The sequence below is a fragment of the Zalophus californianus genome, chromosome 4 (genome assembly GCF_009762305.2).
Source record: "Zalophus californianus isolate mZalCal1 chromosome 4, mZalCal1.pri.v2, whole genome shotgun sequence".
Lineage (NCBI taxonomy): Eukaryota > Metazoa > Chordata > Mammalia > Carnivora > Otariidae > Zalophus > Zalophus californianus.
The window spans coordinates 42898285-42914727 of NC_045598.1; the positions used below are offsets into that span (position 1 = coordinate 42898285).

The 16443-nt window shown below is 58.4% G+C and overlaps 1 protein-coding gene across 1 annotated transcript in view; it reads right to left on the bottom strand.

Annotated features, from left to right (window-relative positions):
• The window catches only part of GLIS1 (GLIS family zinc finger 1), a 225268-nt gene that overhangs the window by 18008 nt on the left and 190817 nt on the right, over positions 1-16443 (bottom strand). The window contains 1 exon segment of the mRNA XM_027615467.1: positions 3718-3879. Coding sequence (XP_027471268.1) covers positions 3718-3879 — 162 coding nt within the window.

Consider the following 16443-nt stretch of genomic DNA (forward strand, 5'->3'; position numbering starts at 1 on the left):
CTTGGGTGAGCCGAAGTTCTCACCCCTCCTCCTGCCCCGTCCCTGTGCGCCCATCTGCCCAGCCCTTCGGGAATCTTCTTCCCACCTCCGCCCCGCCCCTCCCCCGGGCAGCACCGAGCACCCAGCACTGCGGGTTTGTTCAATGTCCTTCTCTACCAGGTAGTGCATTTCCTCGGGGGATGGTCCCTTCTGATTCATCTCAGGTCCCAGGGACTGTCTCAGGGAGGGGCTCTAACTGAATTCTGAGCTCTCCCACAGGGGCTCCCGCAGGACCATGCTTGGGGTTCCAGCTGCTACTGGGGCTTGAAACCATCCATCCCTAATATACCTAATGGTTCTGATTTCTCCAGACCCTCTGGCCTCCAGCAACTGCAGGGGACTGGAGGGTGTTGGGAGAAGGTGGCCCCTCTCAGATTCAGTGCCAGGGACAGCCATGTCCGTGTCAGACACAGCCAGTGGAACTGTCCCCCCACCCCTCCCCAACCTCAAGGCAGCTCTGTCCCTGCTGGCCTGAGGAGAGGCCAGTCCAACCACAGACCCAGGGACTTCGTGGGGAGGGAGAAGCAGAAAGAGACGACCATACCTTGGTGCTGCCACGGACAGTTGCCAGGTTAAAGAAACGGAGGAGAGCAAAAAGAAAGAGACAGAGAAGTGAGCGGCTTGCCTCGCTGGAAGGAAGGTGTGGGGCAGGAGGATGGAGGGCACACCTCAGACCTGCCCCTCCCAGCCGCGTGAGACACAGGCGTGTACACACACACACACACACACACACACACACACACCACTTCTCCTAGGGGTCTGCTCCCACCCCAACACACGCACATATGTACACATACACATTCTCTTTCGTGGGCCCCGGCCTGTCCTGCCCCAGGCCCTGTCCCTGTCCCTCGGGGACGCTGATCCAAATCCACACACTCCTGCCAAAAGGCAAACACACAGAGCTCCGAGTGTGCAGGCACACTCGCCGGGAAAGGGCGCAAGGCCCAGCTCCGTGTTTGTTTTTCCAGGGCCTGACGTGTGCCGAGCATTCCTCCGGCCCCGCTCCCCTGTGAGCCCTCAGGCAACCCTGGGGCTGTACCAGGCAGGAGTCACTGTCCCGGCTCCGGAGCCTCATTAGTAACAAGGACGCTGGGCCACGGCCCACAGGGCCCCCCAGGTCTTCACTGGGCAGCCCGTCCAGCCTCACACCCAGTGTGGGAGAAGCACAGAGGAGGAGAGAGAGGCTGACGCTTTGCCCAAGGTCTCACAGCAAGAGCGTGTCAGTGACATTCTGTGAGGAGGCCTCCCCTGGCCTGGGCGCAGGAGAGATGATCACCCCCAGGGCAGGGGCAGCCAGGACTCAGAGTGCCTGGGGACACGGCAGGGTTTGGTGAGCATTCAGTCAGCGAGTCAGAGGAGGGAAAGGAAGGACTCGCAGTTGCCGTGTGGACCACGTGTCAGGCCCGTACTTGCATCGTTTGAGTTGATTTCCCCATGTCTCCCCCATGACGTAGGTGTTGGAGGCAACTGAGGCCCAGAGAGGCTAGGTGACATTCCTTGGAGCTCTGGGCCCAGGTGGAGGGCCAGAGTTAAAACCTGGCTGGCTCTCTCTAGTCTGTTCTGCCACTTGCCTGCCCATGGGGAGAATCCCACGTTCTCTGGCGCCAGAGGGGAGCTGGGAACATGACCGGGTCCCTTCTGGAAAACAAGGCCCAGCCCACATGGGCTGACCCACTGGCCTCTGGGGGCTGGGAAGGCAACCTAGCTGTGCAGGATCGCCAGGGCTATTCCCATGCAGATGGGCACAAGTGGGGGCTGGGCTTGGTGGTTGTACTCGCAGCGGGCTTCACCAGGACCTTCGGGGAGATGAAGGCCTGACATAACCCTGTGGGCTCATTTTGGGCCTGACCTGACCTAGGCCTCACAGCTCTGTTCACATACCAAGTGGGGGACAGAGGCCTGTTGCTTTGGGGCTGGGTCCAGGAAATGCAGCAAGGAGGGAGGGAAGAAGGGGGCAAGTCAGAGTAGGTGACCCTGAGAGGCCTGGAGAGACATTGCTCAGGCTGGGGGTTGGGTGTGCGGAGGCCCTGGTGCTGTTGGTGCTGTCCTGTGGTCTCTGGGAGACATAACTAGGGGGCTTGGGCACAGACTGTGCCCCTCAGGGCCTGGGTAGGGGCCAAGGGCCCCAAAGCCTGGGCTTGTGAGAACGTAATGAAGGCAGGGGTTGGTGAGACTGCCTCTTCACTTCGTGTCCCCAACACAGCCTGTGACAGTGAAGCCTGAGAGGGGGAAGGGTGGAGAAAAGGGTTGGGTTCAGCTGGGAACAGGGCTCTTCCTTCCTACCCTGTCCCCTGTACTCAGCTCCACCTTTCCAGGGGGCTGATACACCGGCCCCTGGACCTTGCCACGTACCAGCTGTGTGACAGTCAGTGACGTCATCAGAGTCTCAGTTTCTTTGCAAAATGAGGATCATGGCCCTTACCTTATGGGTTGTTGCCAACATTAAACTGGGGAAGAGTGTATGGGATACTGGTTGTGAAGGAAACGTATAGAACATCCTGCCGAGGGACTAACCTGCACCCACAGCGTGACTTCTCTATGTTTTCTGCCCCCTCCTCCCCCACCAGCCATCATTTTGGGTCTTGGCTTTCCCAGCTTATTCCAATCCAAGTAAAGGGCTTGGACCAGAGGGCCTCCAGCTCTGACCACTGTTGTTAGTCACCCCTGTGGGCCTGTTTCCTCATCGGTGTATCTGTCTCCTAGACCGGCTGAGCCAGATGGTCACTCAGGTCTCCCAGGCCCCCACCAGCAGAGTTCCCCAAACATTTGTCCAAAGAGCAGAGAGACAGGCAGGGGGCCCAGACAGATGCTCTGGATGCAGACCTGTCTCCTGCTGTACCTGGGGCGGGGTCCTCCCAGGCTGCATGTACCTCCTCTCACGGGCCCTGTTAGACGGGTGTAAGGCCCAGCTCCGAGTCGGCTCCGCCACCTCCCCGCTGAGCAGGCACTGAACCTCCTGGAACCCTGCTTCCCTCATCTTGTCAGAAGGGTCAGCGACCCCTGACGGGCAGGGTCAGGGGGAGACGACGTTTTATAAAGTGCTCCGTTAACCGCTGAGGTCTGGATGCACGCGACAGAATGCTGGGACCGACGCTGTGATAAAGTTGCAGGTTATCATGTCGTTAGGCCCAAACGAGGGAAATGGGGTGGACACACAGGTGTCTGGGGCCCAGATCTAGAGTCTGAGGCCCTGCTCACCTCAAGCCCTCACCCACCATGCTCAGGGGATAAAGTACAGCCCTGGAGAGGTTCTGGCCTGTCTCCATGGCGGGGGGGGCGGGGGTGGGGGGGAGGATGGGAAGAGCAGGGTCTGGGCAGAGGATGCAGGAGGCGGAGCCCGCTCTCTCCATGGGGATATGCCTGGACCCTGGTGCCCAGGCCAGTAGCCGCGGGCTGAAGCAGTGGTTCTCAACTTTCTCTTCGCCAGGCTTTTGGGCAATGTTGAGAGACATTTGTCATGACCAGGAGATGGACAATTGCTCCTATCTATCGGATAAACATCCTATAATAACAGGCCTTCCCTCTCCCTGCATACTGTCATCCCACCCAGAAGGTCCAGGGCTCAGGACGAAGGCACGTTTCTGCGTGGGCCCTGGCTGCTCGCCTGCATCACACAAATGAGGGAGTGTGCACACCTCCCACCCCTTCCCCCTCGGCCTCTGCCCTTGGGCCTACCGTGTCAAGGTGGGTGCGCTGGTGCTTGGCACGGTCGCTGGAGTTGCTGAAGGCCTTCTGACAGCCTGGGTGCTGGCACAGGTATGGCTTCTCGCCCGTGTGGCTCCGCAGGTGGATCTTGAGGTTCTCCAGCCGCGAGAAGGCCTTGCTGCAGCCTTCAAACTGCGGGAGAGGCTGGTGAGGGGTGCTCTGCAGCCCCCAGAGGACCCACTACTCAGCCTGGAAACGGCCCCAGCATCCTCTGCCCCCCAGTCCTGCCCAGGCCTCCAGGTGCCCCACTTCAGCTCTCCATGAAGTGATCGGGACCCAGACTCTCTCTGGGAAACCCTGGGGAGGGTGCTGAAAAAAATATTCCCCTGACTTAGAAGTGGCCCCTGGGGCTAGAGAAGAAAGTGGGCTTTCCATCTCTGGATCTGGAAAGATCCCCAGTGGCATGTGGAAATGATGTGCTGCCCTGAAGGGACAGGAGAGCAGGTGGAAACGGCCCTATATTTGGAACCTGAGGCCTGGATATGAGTGAGGCTTTGGGCAGTGCCCTTGACCTCTTATTTCTTCGCCTACAAACTTAAGACTGTGTGACCACCACTCAGGGCCGATAGGAGGACTCCAGGTGGGGGGATGCTGACCGTCAAGGGGCTCTGTCCATCTGGAGCATGCATCAGTGCCGGATTGCTGTCAGAATAACCACCAATTTGTAAAACTCAGTGTCTTTGATGTATCATCTGGCCGTCTGTCCAGGGCCCACCGTGTGCCAGGCCCCGTGCCGGGCGGTGGGCAGGCAGCAGGTGCAGCACAGACATGGCCACAACCCCTCGTCGGGGAGGGATGGACGGAGCACCCGACGCAGCACCTCCTCCTGCGGCCCAGGCTGCCCCGTCCCCGTCCCACAGCCCCTGCCGAGTACCCTACCGTCTGCTCTCCCCAGAACCCTCGGGCTTCTCACTCCTCCCGCACTCCCCCCTACACGACCACCTGAGGAGTCTCTGACGTAGAAATGGGCCCCCGGGGCTCTGCCTGAAGTGCCGCCCCTCCCGACTCCCGCTCACACCCTTGCAGCAGCACGAGCCCACCAGGCCCCTGCAAGCCCCTGCTCTGTCAGTCGCTCAGCCAGGGACATCCTCTCTCTTATAACCATCCATCCAATCTGCCCTCAGCCTTCAAAGTCCAGCTCGAATGCTGCCCCGTGGCACATTCCCGGGCCCCTCGTGTGGCCGGCCGCTCCTCTCTGCTTCTCCTCACTGTCCGGCGGGTCCTGTGGGGCACACCATGGGCTGGGAGGAGGACCCCGTGCAGAACCGACCCTGCTCCGTCCATGCAGACGTGGGGCACAGTGTTCACCACACCACAGCCCCGAAGTGTGCGGCCTCCAAGTTCCCGCCTCAGAGATAGAGGCTTCGTGTGGTGATCACAGGGCAGTGACACGGCAAAGACAGGACGCAGGCCACCTCTGACGCCAAAGCCCAGGTGGTTCTGCTCTGCCCGCTGCCTTCCCAGGGCAGGTGGGCAGGGGGAGGTGACACTTGGGGAGGAAGAGACCAGAGGAACCAGCTCCTGTGCCCAAGCCATGAGTTTCATCCCCCAGCTTAGGACAGACCTGAGGACAGGGACTCGGGGACCATGACTGGTCTGGGGTGAGCTCCCTCCACGTCTCTCCCTTGAAGGCCCGGCCACAACTGCAGGCCATGTTCTGCTGGGGCTGATCCAAGGCAGGCAGCCTGCAGCTGGGTTTTAGAGACTGTCCCGCCTCTGCTCCCAGACGAGGTGCCTTTTCCATGCATCAAAACCAGGAGGAAATCCTGTTTGGGAAGTACTTAGATGAACGCTGCCTTTCCCTCCTTCACTCATTTTGCAGATGTCTACTCATCTGCTCGTGGTGTTCAAGCACGGCCTCCTACGAGAAGCCTTCCCAGCCTCCGCGGCCCCTCCCTGGTCACACCCTGAGCCTGTGGGTTAGAAGACTTGTTGCTGCACACCTACTGCCTTCTTGCCAGGCCTCTAGGCTGAGGGTCTGGGAGCTCCTTGAGGGCAGGGCTGGCTTCTCATTCATGGGACAAAGGCTGGGTTAGAGACCTGATCCAATGGGGGTGAGAACAGAAATTCCCAGGCCTGGGCGTGCATATGCCCTTGTGAGTGCACCCTCTTCCCTGCAGCGTTCATCTAAGTACAGGCCAATACCTGTGCCCTAGGTCTGTGCCATGCCCATGTCCTACCCCTATGCCCCCAGAACCTCCCAGAGCAGAGTCATAGGCTAGGGTGCAACAAGCAGCGGTTGAGGGTGCCCTGATGGGATGCCCATCCCCCAAGGTAGAACCAGAGGTAGCAGCAGGTGGAGAAGGGGTGCTGCCCGATCAGGACTGCTCTGGGGTGAAGACGTTGCAGGGACCACTGCCGAGCAACACCCCCAGCAGGCCAGCACCCGGACACACCAGGGACCTTGAGGGTGTGGGCCCTGCTCACGGCTGCTGCCAAGGTTCACCAGGTCCTCCCCATCCACCCACCGCACAGATGGCCAACAGAGGCAGAGCCAGGAGGATGGCACGCTCCTCTGGGCCTGTGCTGTCCCCGGGGTCACCCCACTCGAGACTCTCCAGAGCTCATCATGCCTTCCGACATCCAGCCAACCCCCCTAGCATTCGAGGCCTTCAGGGGTCTGGTGTGGCACGACCTGGGGTTAAGGGTCCAGACTTGGAAAGCAGACAGCCCTGTGACCTTGGCAAGTCAGTGCCCCTCTCCGTGCCTCAGTTTCTTTCTCTGTAACATGAAGACAGAAAGCAGCTCAGGGAGTTGGTGTGATGTGAGGGCAAGGCAAGGTGCATATCTGCACGGCACACAGGACACATTCTGTCACTGTTATCGCTGTCACCATGGTGGTGATTGATTCCTATCTTGCCCTCAGAAAAGACACCGATGTAGGTCAGGTTTTTACTGACCCCAGCAGTAAAGACCAGAGGGCCCTGGTTGACAGGCTTGCCATTGGTCTGGCTCTAAAACCCTTTCCAATGTCAACCCCATGGGGCACCACTTGGGCGCCAGAAATAGCCTCTGATGAAAATGAGGCAGTCTCTTGGGGTGGGAATGGCCTGATGGGGCCCCACGCATTGGCTATGTGGGGGCTGGGAGGGCAGCACGGAGTGGTGCCCCTCACTGTTGTGTTGTGGGGTTAGATATGCTGCCAGAGTGGAGACATAGGTGTTGCAGCAGAAATAAAGCCAACAGGCACATCCCTGGCTTTGGGCCTTGGTTTCCCTGAGGGGGCTGGAGGATGGGCCCTAAGGCAATGCCACCGTGACCCAAAGGTGTAATGATGCTTCCATGGGGTCTGCACCCCAGGGGGGGTATGCACACAGGCCTTCCTGACACTCCCCTGCCCCCAACACTCCAGTCCCTTGAGGCTCTAGGGCAGATTTTGCCCTGGACAGACCCCCCTCCTCCCTGCTGTCAATGTTCAGGGGTATAACCTCTCATGGCAGACCTTCCGGGATGTCCCCCCACCCTGTTGCAAGGCGGGGCAAAGGGGGAATTGCTGCTACTCGTCCCGAAGGGCTAAGCCACAGTCAGAACTGCCACTGCTTATAGAAAGAACTGCCTCCTCAATCTTCAACACAAGGCAGCAGGACCAGACAAACCCCACAATTCTGAAAGGCGTCCACGTGCCCCATCCACCTACCCCTGACCTTATCACACACCCTCGTCACTGCTGCCGGCACCCCATCACTTGTCCTGCCTCTGCCACCCTTCTACCTCCTCACTTCTGGGATTCATGCCCGTCCTCTCTGTGCACACTGATTCATATCCTGCCTCACTCAGCTGCCCCTGTGTGCCTGGCAGCGTGCTGGGAGCTGGGACTTCAGGGCCAAAAAGACCACAAAAGAACCGTAAGTCCAAACAAAAGAGAATGTATTCAGCCCCCAGAAGGGGCTGATCTCAGGTGGCGTCCAGCTGGGGAAGGCGGGGGGGCTCACTAAAGCCCTCTCGCTCTGAGTCAGGACTTGATGCCTACGCAGGGTTTGGACAAACAGGGTGGGAAGCCCAGGGAGATTGGGAGGGGTGGTGAATGTTCTGGAGACAGCCAAGGATTTGCTAAGCCAGAATGAAGGGAAGCAGGGAAGGAGAGGTGGAAGTAGAAATGGGAATTTGGTGGCGGGGGGGGGGGGGGTCCCTTCATTCCAATCCATGGAGTAGCGATTCATTCTGGAGCAGGTGAGTTTGGGGATTTTTTTCCCCAGAAAACACCACAGAAACAGCCCTTTGCACCCGTTGATGTGGCCAAGCAAATGGGGTGGCACGAGGCTATTCACTTGGGGGACCTGGACTACTTCTGCTGGCTAGACTCCCCAGCCCTTGATCTCCCACCTTCCACCTGGATGCCTGAGCCAGAAACCCATTCCCTCCCCGCTCCCCCGGCCCCTGTATCCAACCAGCCACAAAGCCAGGGAAATGCCACTTCTTAAACATCTGTCCCGTGCACTCTCTTCTCTTCTCTGCTGCCCTGCTGCCCTGGCCCACACCCCCGGCATTGATCCCCCTGGGACGGCAGTAGCTGCTGTCTGGTCTCCTGCCCCTCCTCTCCCACGAGATCTGGTATCTAGAATGAAGACGTAAGCCCAAGCCTACAGGTCTGAGTCCCTCCCTGCTTAAATCCTGCACAGTATCCTAGTGCCCGGCAAGTACCGATCTTCATTATGGCATCCTGGCGGCTGTGCTCCAGCCCCTGGTGGTGGCTTGGTGGTGCCTGCCCCCTCCGACCCCCACCTCCACACTGCTGTGTCTCAGCATCAGAGTAGCCTGGATGCAAATCCACCCTTCCCACTGGAGTCAGACCTTGGGCGAGTTCATTTGTTGGAGTTCCACCAAAAATGGGGGCATCACGTGGGCACACCTGGGCACACAGCAGGTGGGTGCTGTCTGTAGACCCAGGGTGCGTGCAGCATTCTGTCTCATTTGGGGTAAATCTGAAACACATGAGCTCAAATAACCAAACACACAACTTTGTTTCTGTGCCAGAAACAAAGGCTCACATGCCATGGGCAACAGAGAGGGTAGCGACTGGGGACGGGGGGCGGGGGGGGGACACAAAGAGAGGAGAAGAAACAGTAGGGGCATCTGTCTAGAAAAAAAAAATGTAAGCATGGATGTTAGATATTTCTTATTTACTTTAAAATGCATGAACATTGGGTGCCTGGGTGGCTCAGATGGTTAAGCATCTGCCTTCGGCTCAGGTCATGATCCCAGGGTCCTGGGATCGAGTCCCGCATCGGGCTCCCTGCTCCTTGGGAGCCTGCTTCTCCCTCTGTCTCTCTCTCTCTCTCTCTCATGAATAAATAAATAAAATCTTAAAAAAATAAAATAAAATGCATGAACATTAAAATATATCCTAAGACAACCCTGGAGTGCATTCAGAATGTAAGTGGCAGGGTGACGCCCTCTCAGACACCTACCAAGGGCAGGCTGCTGTGTGCGTCTCATGTGGTGTGTCACTAATCACGACAACATGCTCTGCTGATAGCCCCATTCTGCAGAGGAGGAGCCTGAGGCGCAGCAAGGGGACACCCCTGGCTCCAGGTCACATAGCTAGTGACTGGCAGAGCTGGGATCTGATCTCGAGCCTGGCTGCTGTGCCCATCTGTCTCTCTGTGTCCCTAACCACTCTGGCCACTGCCTCAGGACCCCGACAGAAAGCACCAAAAACGGGGATGCCCTCAGCAGCTATTCCAATAATTTCCAACTGGGCCCACATCCTGGGTTCCATTTCTAGGCAAAGTCCAGTCCCAGCCCAGGATGTAGAGCTGAGGCTGGGAGAGGAGGATGCCCTTCCTCCTGGCCCCTCCAAGAGAGGAGATGCCACCACACAAAAAGGAAAAACAAGGCGGCGCAGCAGAGAAGAAAGAGCTGCGGCTGATGCTCAGAGTGCAGTCTTGAAAGGCCCAGTTTCCACATGTGGGGCGTGTTACAAAAGAAAATTAAAATAACGGGGGAAAATATCCCGGGAACCGTGAAGCCCCAGACCATCTGGAGTTTTACAGTAACAGGCAGGGGAAAATCAGAATTAATTGAAAAAAGTCCACTGCAATCCATTACGGCTGTGTGCTGCTCACAGAACCAAGGGCAGGAGATGAAAGACCAAGGGGAGCCATCCCAGGAGCTGGGGAGGGCCCACCATTTCCCTCTGCAGGCCGAGCCCAAGGACCCTTCAAGTTCTGGCTGGGGGAGGGGGAGGGCACTGGGTCAGCTGTCAGAATCCAGCAGGGCTGGGCTCAGCAGTGTGCCCTCTCTGAGCCTTGCCTTCGTCTGCAGAGTGGCTAAGCGAGACCATTGAGGGAAGCAAGCTGCCAGACATACCACTGGTGCTGAGCAGGACTGTTCTCTCCCTCGGGCCCCTGGGGAAAGAGCAAGAATGCTGTTTCACATGTGAGGTGTGGGGCAATGTGCTGTAAGCCACAGACCATGAGATCGTGCAGACAGGTCTGTGCCGGCTTCCGCCACCGACAGTCACAAATTTGGGCAAATCACGTGCCCTCATGGCCCTCATTTTTTCTCCTCTCCAAAATGGGGCCACTGCTAATGATGGCAAGAAGTAAATAAAAGGATAAGCCCAGTGGAGGAACTGGCACACACAGTGGGTGCCTAATAAATGTCAAGTTCCCTCCCTGTGGCGGTTGTGGCCCAAAGAGCAGAGAGGGCCCAGTTTCTCATGCTTTGGCTAAGACTCTGGACACAAAGGGCAAGGAGGGGGTTTGGGGAAACAGGGCATGGGTGGGGGCAGGGGAGGAAATGCCTCTAGTTTTGGCATTTGCCAGTGACTTGCTTCTAAACAAACACATTTCTGGTTTAAGGGTAAAATATATTGGGTTACAACAGTCTGGCAGGCCATTCGGGGATCAACTTCTCATTTTTGTGCAAACTTTTAACTTACTTTATAACAATGATTTGGACGTATGGTGCCAGATCCTTCTCCAAGATGTCAAATAATTCTGTGTTTGGCCAGCTCGAAAGGCCAGCCAGCCGGGAGCTGAGGTCCGGCCCCCCTGCCCCGTACCCTGGCAGGGGGACTCTCACCCTGAGGTTACCGAACTCTGAGCCCCTATGGGGTTTCCATGGGAGTCTCCTCAGAGTCTGTTTCGCCAGTCCTCAGGGGGTCCAGGCAAGAAGGGAAGGGACAGACACGGAGAGAGTCCTGGGAGGTGAGGCCGGAGGGTAGCAGCCTGGACCCGGCTCTGGGAGCCCACGAGGGTCCGGTCCCGCTTCGGGCCTGCGATGCTGTCTGCATCAATGAAGGAGCAGGCAGATGTGTGCAGGAGGGAGACTATGACAGAACAGCCGCTCTCACATTTACCCTGTACCCGGGGCTGGGCCAAACTCTTCCTAAACATGATCTCCTTCGTGCCATTAGGACAGTATACCAACCCCTCCCTCACGACACAGGCAGGAAGCAAGGCCCAGGGAGTCTAGGTGTCAGATTCCCAGAGCTCCTGAGGGATGGCGCTTGGGTTTGCCTCCAGTGCCCGTACTCCGTGCCTCGGGCCACACTAGTGTCTTGGGTAGCCATGAGCAAGATCCCAGGCCAGGGTGGGGGTCTCTTCACACCCGCTCAGCACCTGCTGAGCACCTGCTCAGTTTTCTGTGGCTTCATAACCATCCAGAGAGGCTGGTGTGGCGGGGGGGGGGGTGGGTGTGGCGGGGGGGTGGTGGGTGTGGCGGGGAGGCGCTGCGAAGTGCAGAAGGCAAAGGGAGAATGGGCCAGAGGGACCACAGCCCTCCCTTCCCCCCACCCCCCAGAGCCAGTCAGGTTGTACCTGCCCTTGGGAGATTTCCAAGGCTGGATGAGGGCAGCAGACCCCTTGTCCCTTCCTCACCCAGACTGCACTGAAGACTCCTGGCTGGGATCTCTCCAGCAGAAAGTCACTGGGCAAGAAGCAGGTTCTTCTTCCCAGCGAGCAAGGGCCAAAGGAGCTAGGCCACCCCTCCAGGGGTGTGTGGAGCCCCCAAATGAAGAGGAGCAAAGGGGCATAGAGTCTGTTCACCGAGTACACAGGTGGGCCCTGGGGGGAGCTCCTGGTGCTGAGCGGAGGCTAGACATCCCCGGGGTGCAAAGAGCAGCTCTGCTAGGGGCCAGGGCCCGGCAGTGAGTGGATGGCACGGGATGGCTGCCACATACACGCACCGAGCCCCCAGCCGCAGACCCGGAGACGCAGACACACACACACACACACACACACACACACACACACACACACACAGCCTGACACCTCCCCCCCCCCCACACACACACACAGCCTGACACCTCCCCTCCCAACCAAGCCCTGCGTCAAAGACACAGAAGCCCAGGACAACAACACACAGCACCAATTTAAACACATGCTCACACCAACAGGACTCAAGTCACAGAGACAGAAGCCAGCACGTACACGCTCACACTTATACGCAAGGACCCCCGAGCCCCAGACCCCACCACAGGCTCAAACACACAAACTCCCCAGCCCCAGACACACTGACCGACAGCCCCACACACAGCACAGTGCACGCAGATAGCCCCACGCACGGCCTCGTAACCGTGTGTGTGTGCACGGGGAGAAGACCCTCACCCAGGACAGTATCCAGAAATGGCCTGCAACAGGTCAGTGGATAGGGACGTGCCCTCACACCATCGCAACACCCGACCAGCCAGACTCGGGGACAGTCACACGCTCACACACCTCTCTCCACGGCTCTAGGCAGCCCTCAGGGGCCCATGGTACCCCTGACTTGCCCACGGCCGTGGGATGGGCTTGGCTTTGGGGAGGGCACACATGGCCTTAGAGAACCCAAAGGCAAGGCCAAGGACAGCCTCTGGCCGCGCTGACCCCTACTCCAGTGCTCCCTCCTCCTCCCCGGCTCAGCCACAAGCCACACCTGCCAGCCTCCAGGCCTGTGTCTACGTCCTCCATTTGCCTCTCTAGTCCTCGCTGTCTTCTAAGGCTTGGCTCAGGCCTCGTGTCCGCTCCTCTCCCCAGGCCTTCCTCATCCTCCTGGGTTCTGCTCTCCTCCGTGTGCCAGGGACCGAGGGCTGCCCGGCCGCCATCATGGTGCCGACACCAGGACTGCCCCCCTCTGACCGCTCACCCTTGGTGCAGACACCGCACATGCCCTGGAACCGTGCTGGCTGCCCAGCTGGGGCTCCAGGAACTCGCCCCTGGGGGGCGGGGCGGAGGGGCAGGCAGGCAGAGGCGGGAGAGCCACCCGGCAGCCTACCCCATCTCCACAGCCAAGTGCCAAGCAGGAGCGCCCGGTCCCCTTCGCGGAGGAGGAGACCCCTCTGTGGCTGGGGGCAGTGACTACCCGAGCTGCGGCGAGACTGGCCAGTGCTGCTTCAGGAGGAGGAGGGAGACGGCCCACGGTGAACAAAAGGGTCCTATCCAGCCACCAGCTTCAGCATCCCCTCCCTCCAGATAAGCTCACCCCCAGGCCTGGGCACCATGTCTCCCCACCACTAGCAGAGTTGGGGCTCGGGTCTGGTTCCTCTTCCTCCTGGCCCCTGCGAGGCTCCGTGTTCCCACGGTAAAATGGGGTGACACTCCCGGCCTCAGATGCCCGTTACAGACACCAGTGCGGCATGCCCCTGCTACTGGGTACAGGACGGTGCTCAGTAAATGTCAGTCCCCCTTTTGGCTCCTCTTCCAAATTCCAAACAGAAACAGCAGGGACGGGTCCATATGTGAAAACATCAGGGTTGAAGACCCAAGGCCTGCCCTGGCTCTGTCACCGGTTGCTATGCAACCTTAGACCAGTCACTTGCTTCCCCTGGGCTTAATCACCCCAAGGCTGCCTGTCCAGACGGGTGGGGCGAGGGGGTGAACGTGCACCAGGGTCGTACAGGTGGCAGCTGCGTGATACCCAGCGTCCTAGGACTGCTTGGGGAAGAAAGAGACCCCAGACATCCCCCCCATCTCCTGAAAGAAAACCTCACGTCAGGTCACTGGGCATTATCACAAATAAATGTACAACATGCCAAGTTCCCATCTAACATCGTGGGTGGGTGGGAGCGACCTGCCCAGCGTGCCCCTGGGATTTGGATCTGACAGGATGTCCTATGAGGTTCTGGGCCCTCACCTTGAGGGGGCAGCATTCAGAACCAGGCCTGTGAGGGGCAGGGGCAGGGTTGGGCCAGACCACCGGTATGGATAGTAGGGACCATGGAGGTTGGTTGGGGGAGGAACCCTACCAGGGAGGAGGGGGGTGACCTGTCTCCCCCTGTTCAGGAACCAAGCCAGGCAACTTTGTGTTCATCAGGGCTGCTTGGACAGTGCAAGATGGCTCTGAAAGTTACCAGCTCTAAATTGGGTTGGACCTGCTACCTGAAGCCCAGTGCTATCAACAGGCTGGGCTGGCCTGCCTCAACACCATCGCCACTCCCCACCCCCCAGCTAGCCACCCTGAATGGGGCCAAGTGGGCCTATGTCACACCCTCCCACCACCGATCCAACCCAGTGCCTGGATTCCTGGTGGACGGAAGGAAAGGGGACCGTCTTGCACTCATACTCGAGTTGGTGAAGGAAGGTCAGTTACCATTAGAAACAAATTACACAAACAAAAAATCCAAATGAAATCCAACCCCCAGAGGGGATGAGAAGTTCAGAAGAGACATAGCAAACCTTTCTGGTGGCCAAGTGCCTCAGTGTTCAGAACACCTCTTTTCGCTGGTCCCACCAGCATCGCAGCAACACTGTGAGAGGCAGGCCTTGGACTCAGAGGCCTACGCTGGGGTCTCTCCACAGCTGGGACTGCTGCCAGTACCCCTTCTCCTTGGCCCCAGCTGCCCCAATGTGCACAGTGACATCCAGCTGGAAGCCAGGCACCTGCTGGGCCTCAGTTCTCATCTGTCAAATGGGTGGAATAGCATTATGCCTCTCCTCAGGTGCTTCAGGGAGGAGATAACAGAAAGCAGAGCAGACAGGAATGAGCTTCTGGCTTTTGGGTTTCAACATCCCAGGCCCCAGGGCCAAATGGAAAGATCTCTGGAGACAGAGATGACTCATGCACAGCTAATATTTCAAATGATCCTTCTGCCATAAACCCATCTAAAAGTGCCCAACACAGGGCCTGGCACAGAGTGGGCTTTCGTAAATATCTGTTAATGAATGAAAGAACCCAAGTAACAAACAACTGAGCCTTGAGGGAAGTGCGGGGCAGGGCGGGGAGACCCCAAATTAGTAGAGGCCAGGAGAGGTTTTGTCAGGAGAAAGAGCAAAGCTTCTTGTGTCTCCACTCCTGAGACAGCGCTCCTGGGACACTGGAGGAGAAGCAAGACATGTGTAGATGGTTGTGGTCCCTCAAAGTGGGGAGGCTCTGAGTTTTGCCCTTTCACCCCTGGGGCCACGCTCTGGGGGTGCCGTCAGCGCCCCCAGCTAAGCTTGTGTGACCTGAAGCAGGGCTCTTCCCAGGCGGGTACCAGGCCCCCTACGGGCAGGGCTCCGGATGTCTCAGGAGGGACCAAGCGTAGCGCCGTGGGGGAGGCCCTGAGGCAGCCTTTCGGGGGGATGGGACACAGGCAGACTCTGGTCAAAGAGGGGGCGGGACGCTGGAAGGCTTGGCAGGTGCCAGCTCGAGAAAAGCCTTGAGGACCCTTTGGCTCAGTGTAAGCACCCCACCTGGGAACTTAGACACAACCAAGAGAAAGGACGGCAGTACTCTTGAATTGCCAGCATGCGGACGCTCAGACTGGGAAGGCAGCTCACGGCAAACGGCCACACTGCATTGCTTTCTCCCTCACTGGAGCGTGTGGACTTCATGTTGGAACCGGACATAAGTAAGTCAGCCACGCACCCTTTCTGTGCACTGCCTTCTTTGACCTTCTGGCCACCCTGGACACGAGGTGCCACATGATCGTCTTTCATAGAAAAGGAGACAGAGGGTCCCAGAGAGCCTGGGCTCAGGGCGCCCACGGAGTCAAGGGACTGAAGGCAGGGGTGGCTGATGCCAAAGCCCTTGGCCCTGTTCTTACACTGCATTCAACAAAAAGCAGATTGGTTAGGGAACACTAGGCCGTGGGAAAGAAACGACAAAAAGCAAAGAATCCAATGTTCCACGTCGCCAGCACAGAACAATACCAGCAGTAACAGCCACCGAGCTGTCTTTCAGCTTCCCCGAGATCGTTGATTTCCCTTAAAACCCCAATTCCTCCACTCTTCAGGCCTGGCACAGGCTGGAAACTCTGGAAGAGTCTGGGGGAGGTGCCCCACCCCTCACCTGTGCCTGGGATGCCCCAGGGGTCTGAAGGGGACCGGTGGGCTGTCTGGCTCTCAGGGGAGCCTTCTGTCCCTCGGACAAGGGGAAGGCCTCCTTGGTCACCACACGAAAGAAGACCAAGGAAACTGAAAAAAAGCGTGACTGTATGATAAAACAGGACGGGGTCCTTAAGCAGAAACGCGCCGCAAGGCACTTGGCCAAGAACCAAGGGGGTGGCAGGAGGGGCGTTCCGGGGAGCAGGGCCCCTCCCAGAAGCCTGGCCCTGCAGAGTTGAGCCCGACCCAGGGGGACGCCTGGAACTCATTAGCATTATGTCAGGAATAATGCAAAATTAAAACATTTAGCTTTGGCTTCTAAAATGCAGGAGGAGAAAAAGGAGGATGCCATTGTGCTGAGCTGCGCAGCTATGACTTGGGCACCAGTAACTTACAGGATATAAATCTCTGCCTTGCACTTGGGCCCAGCCCAACGACTGAGGGCTGATGAGCCTGCAGCTCTGTCCTG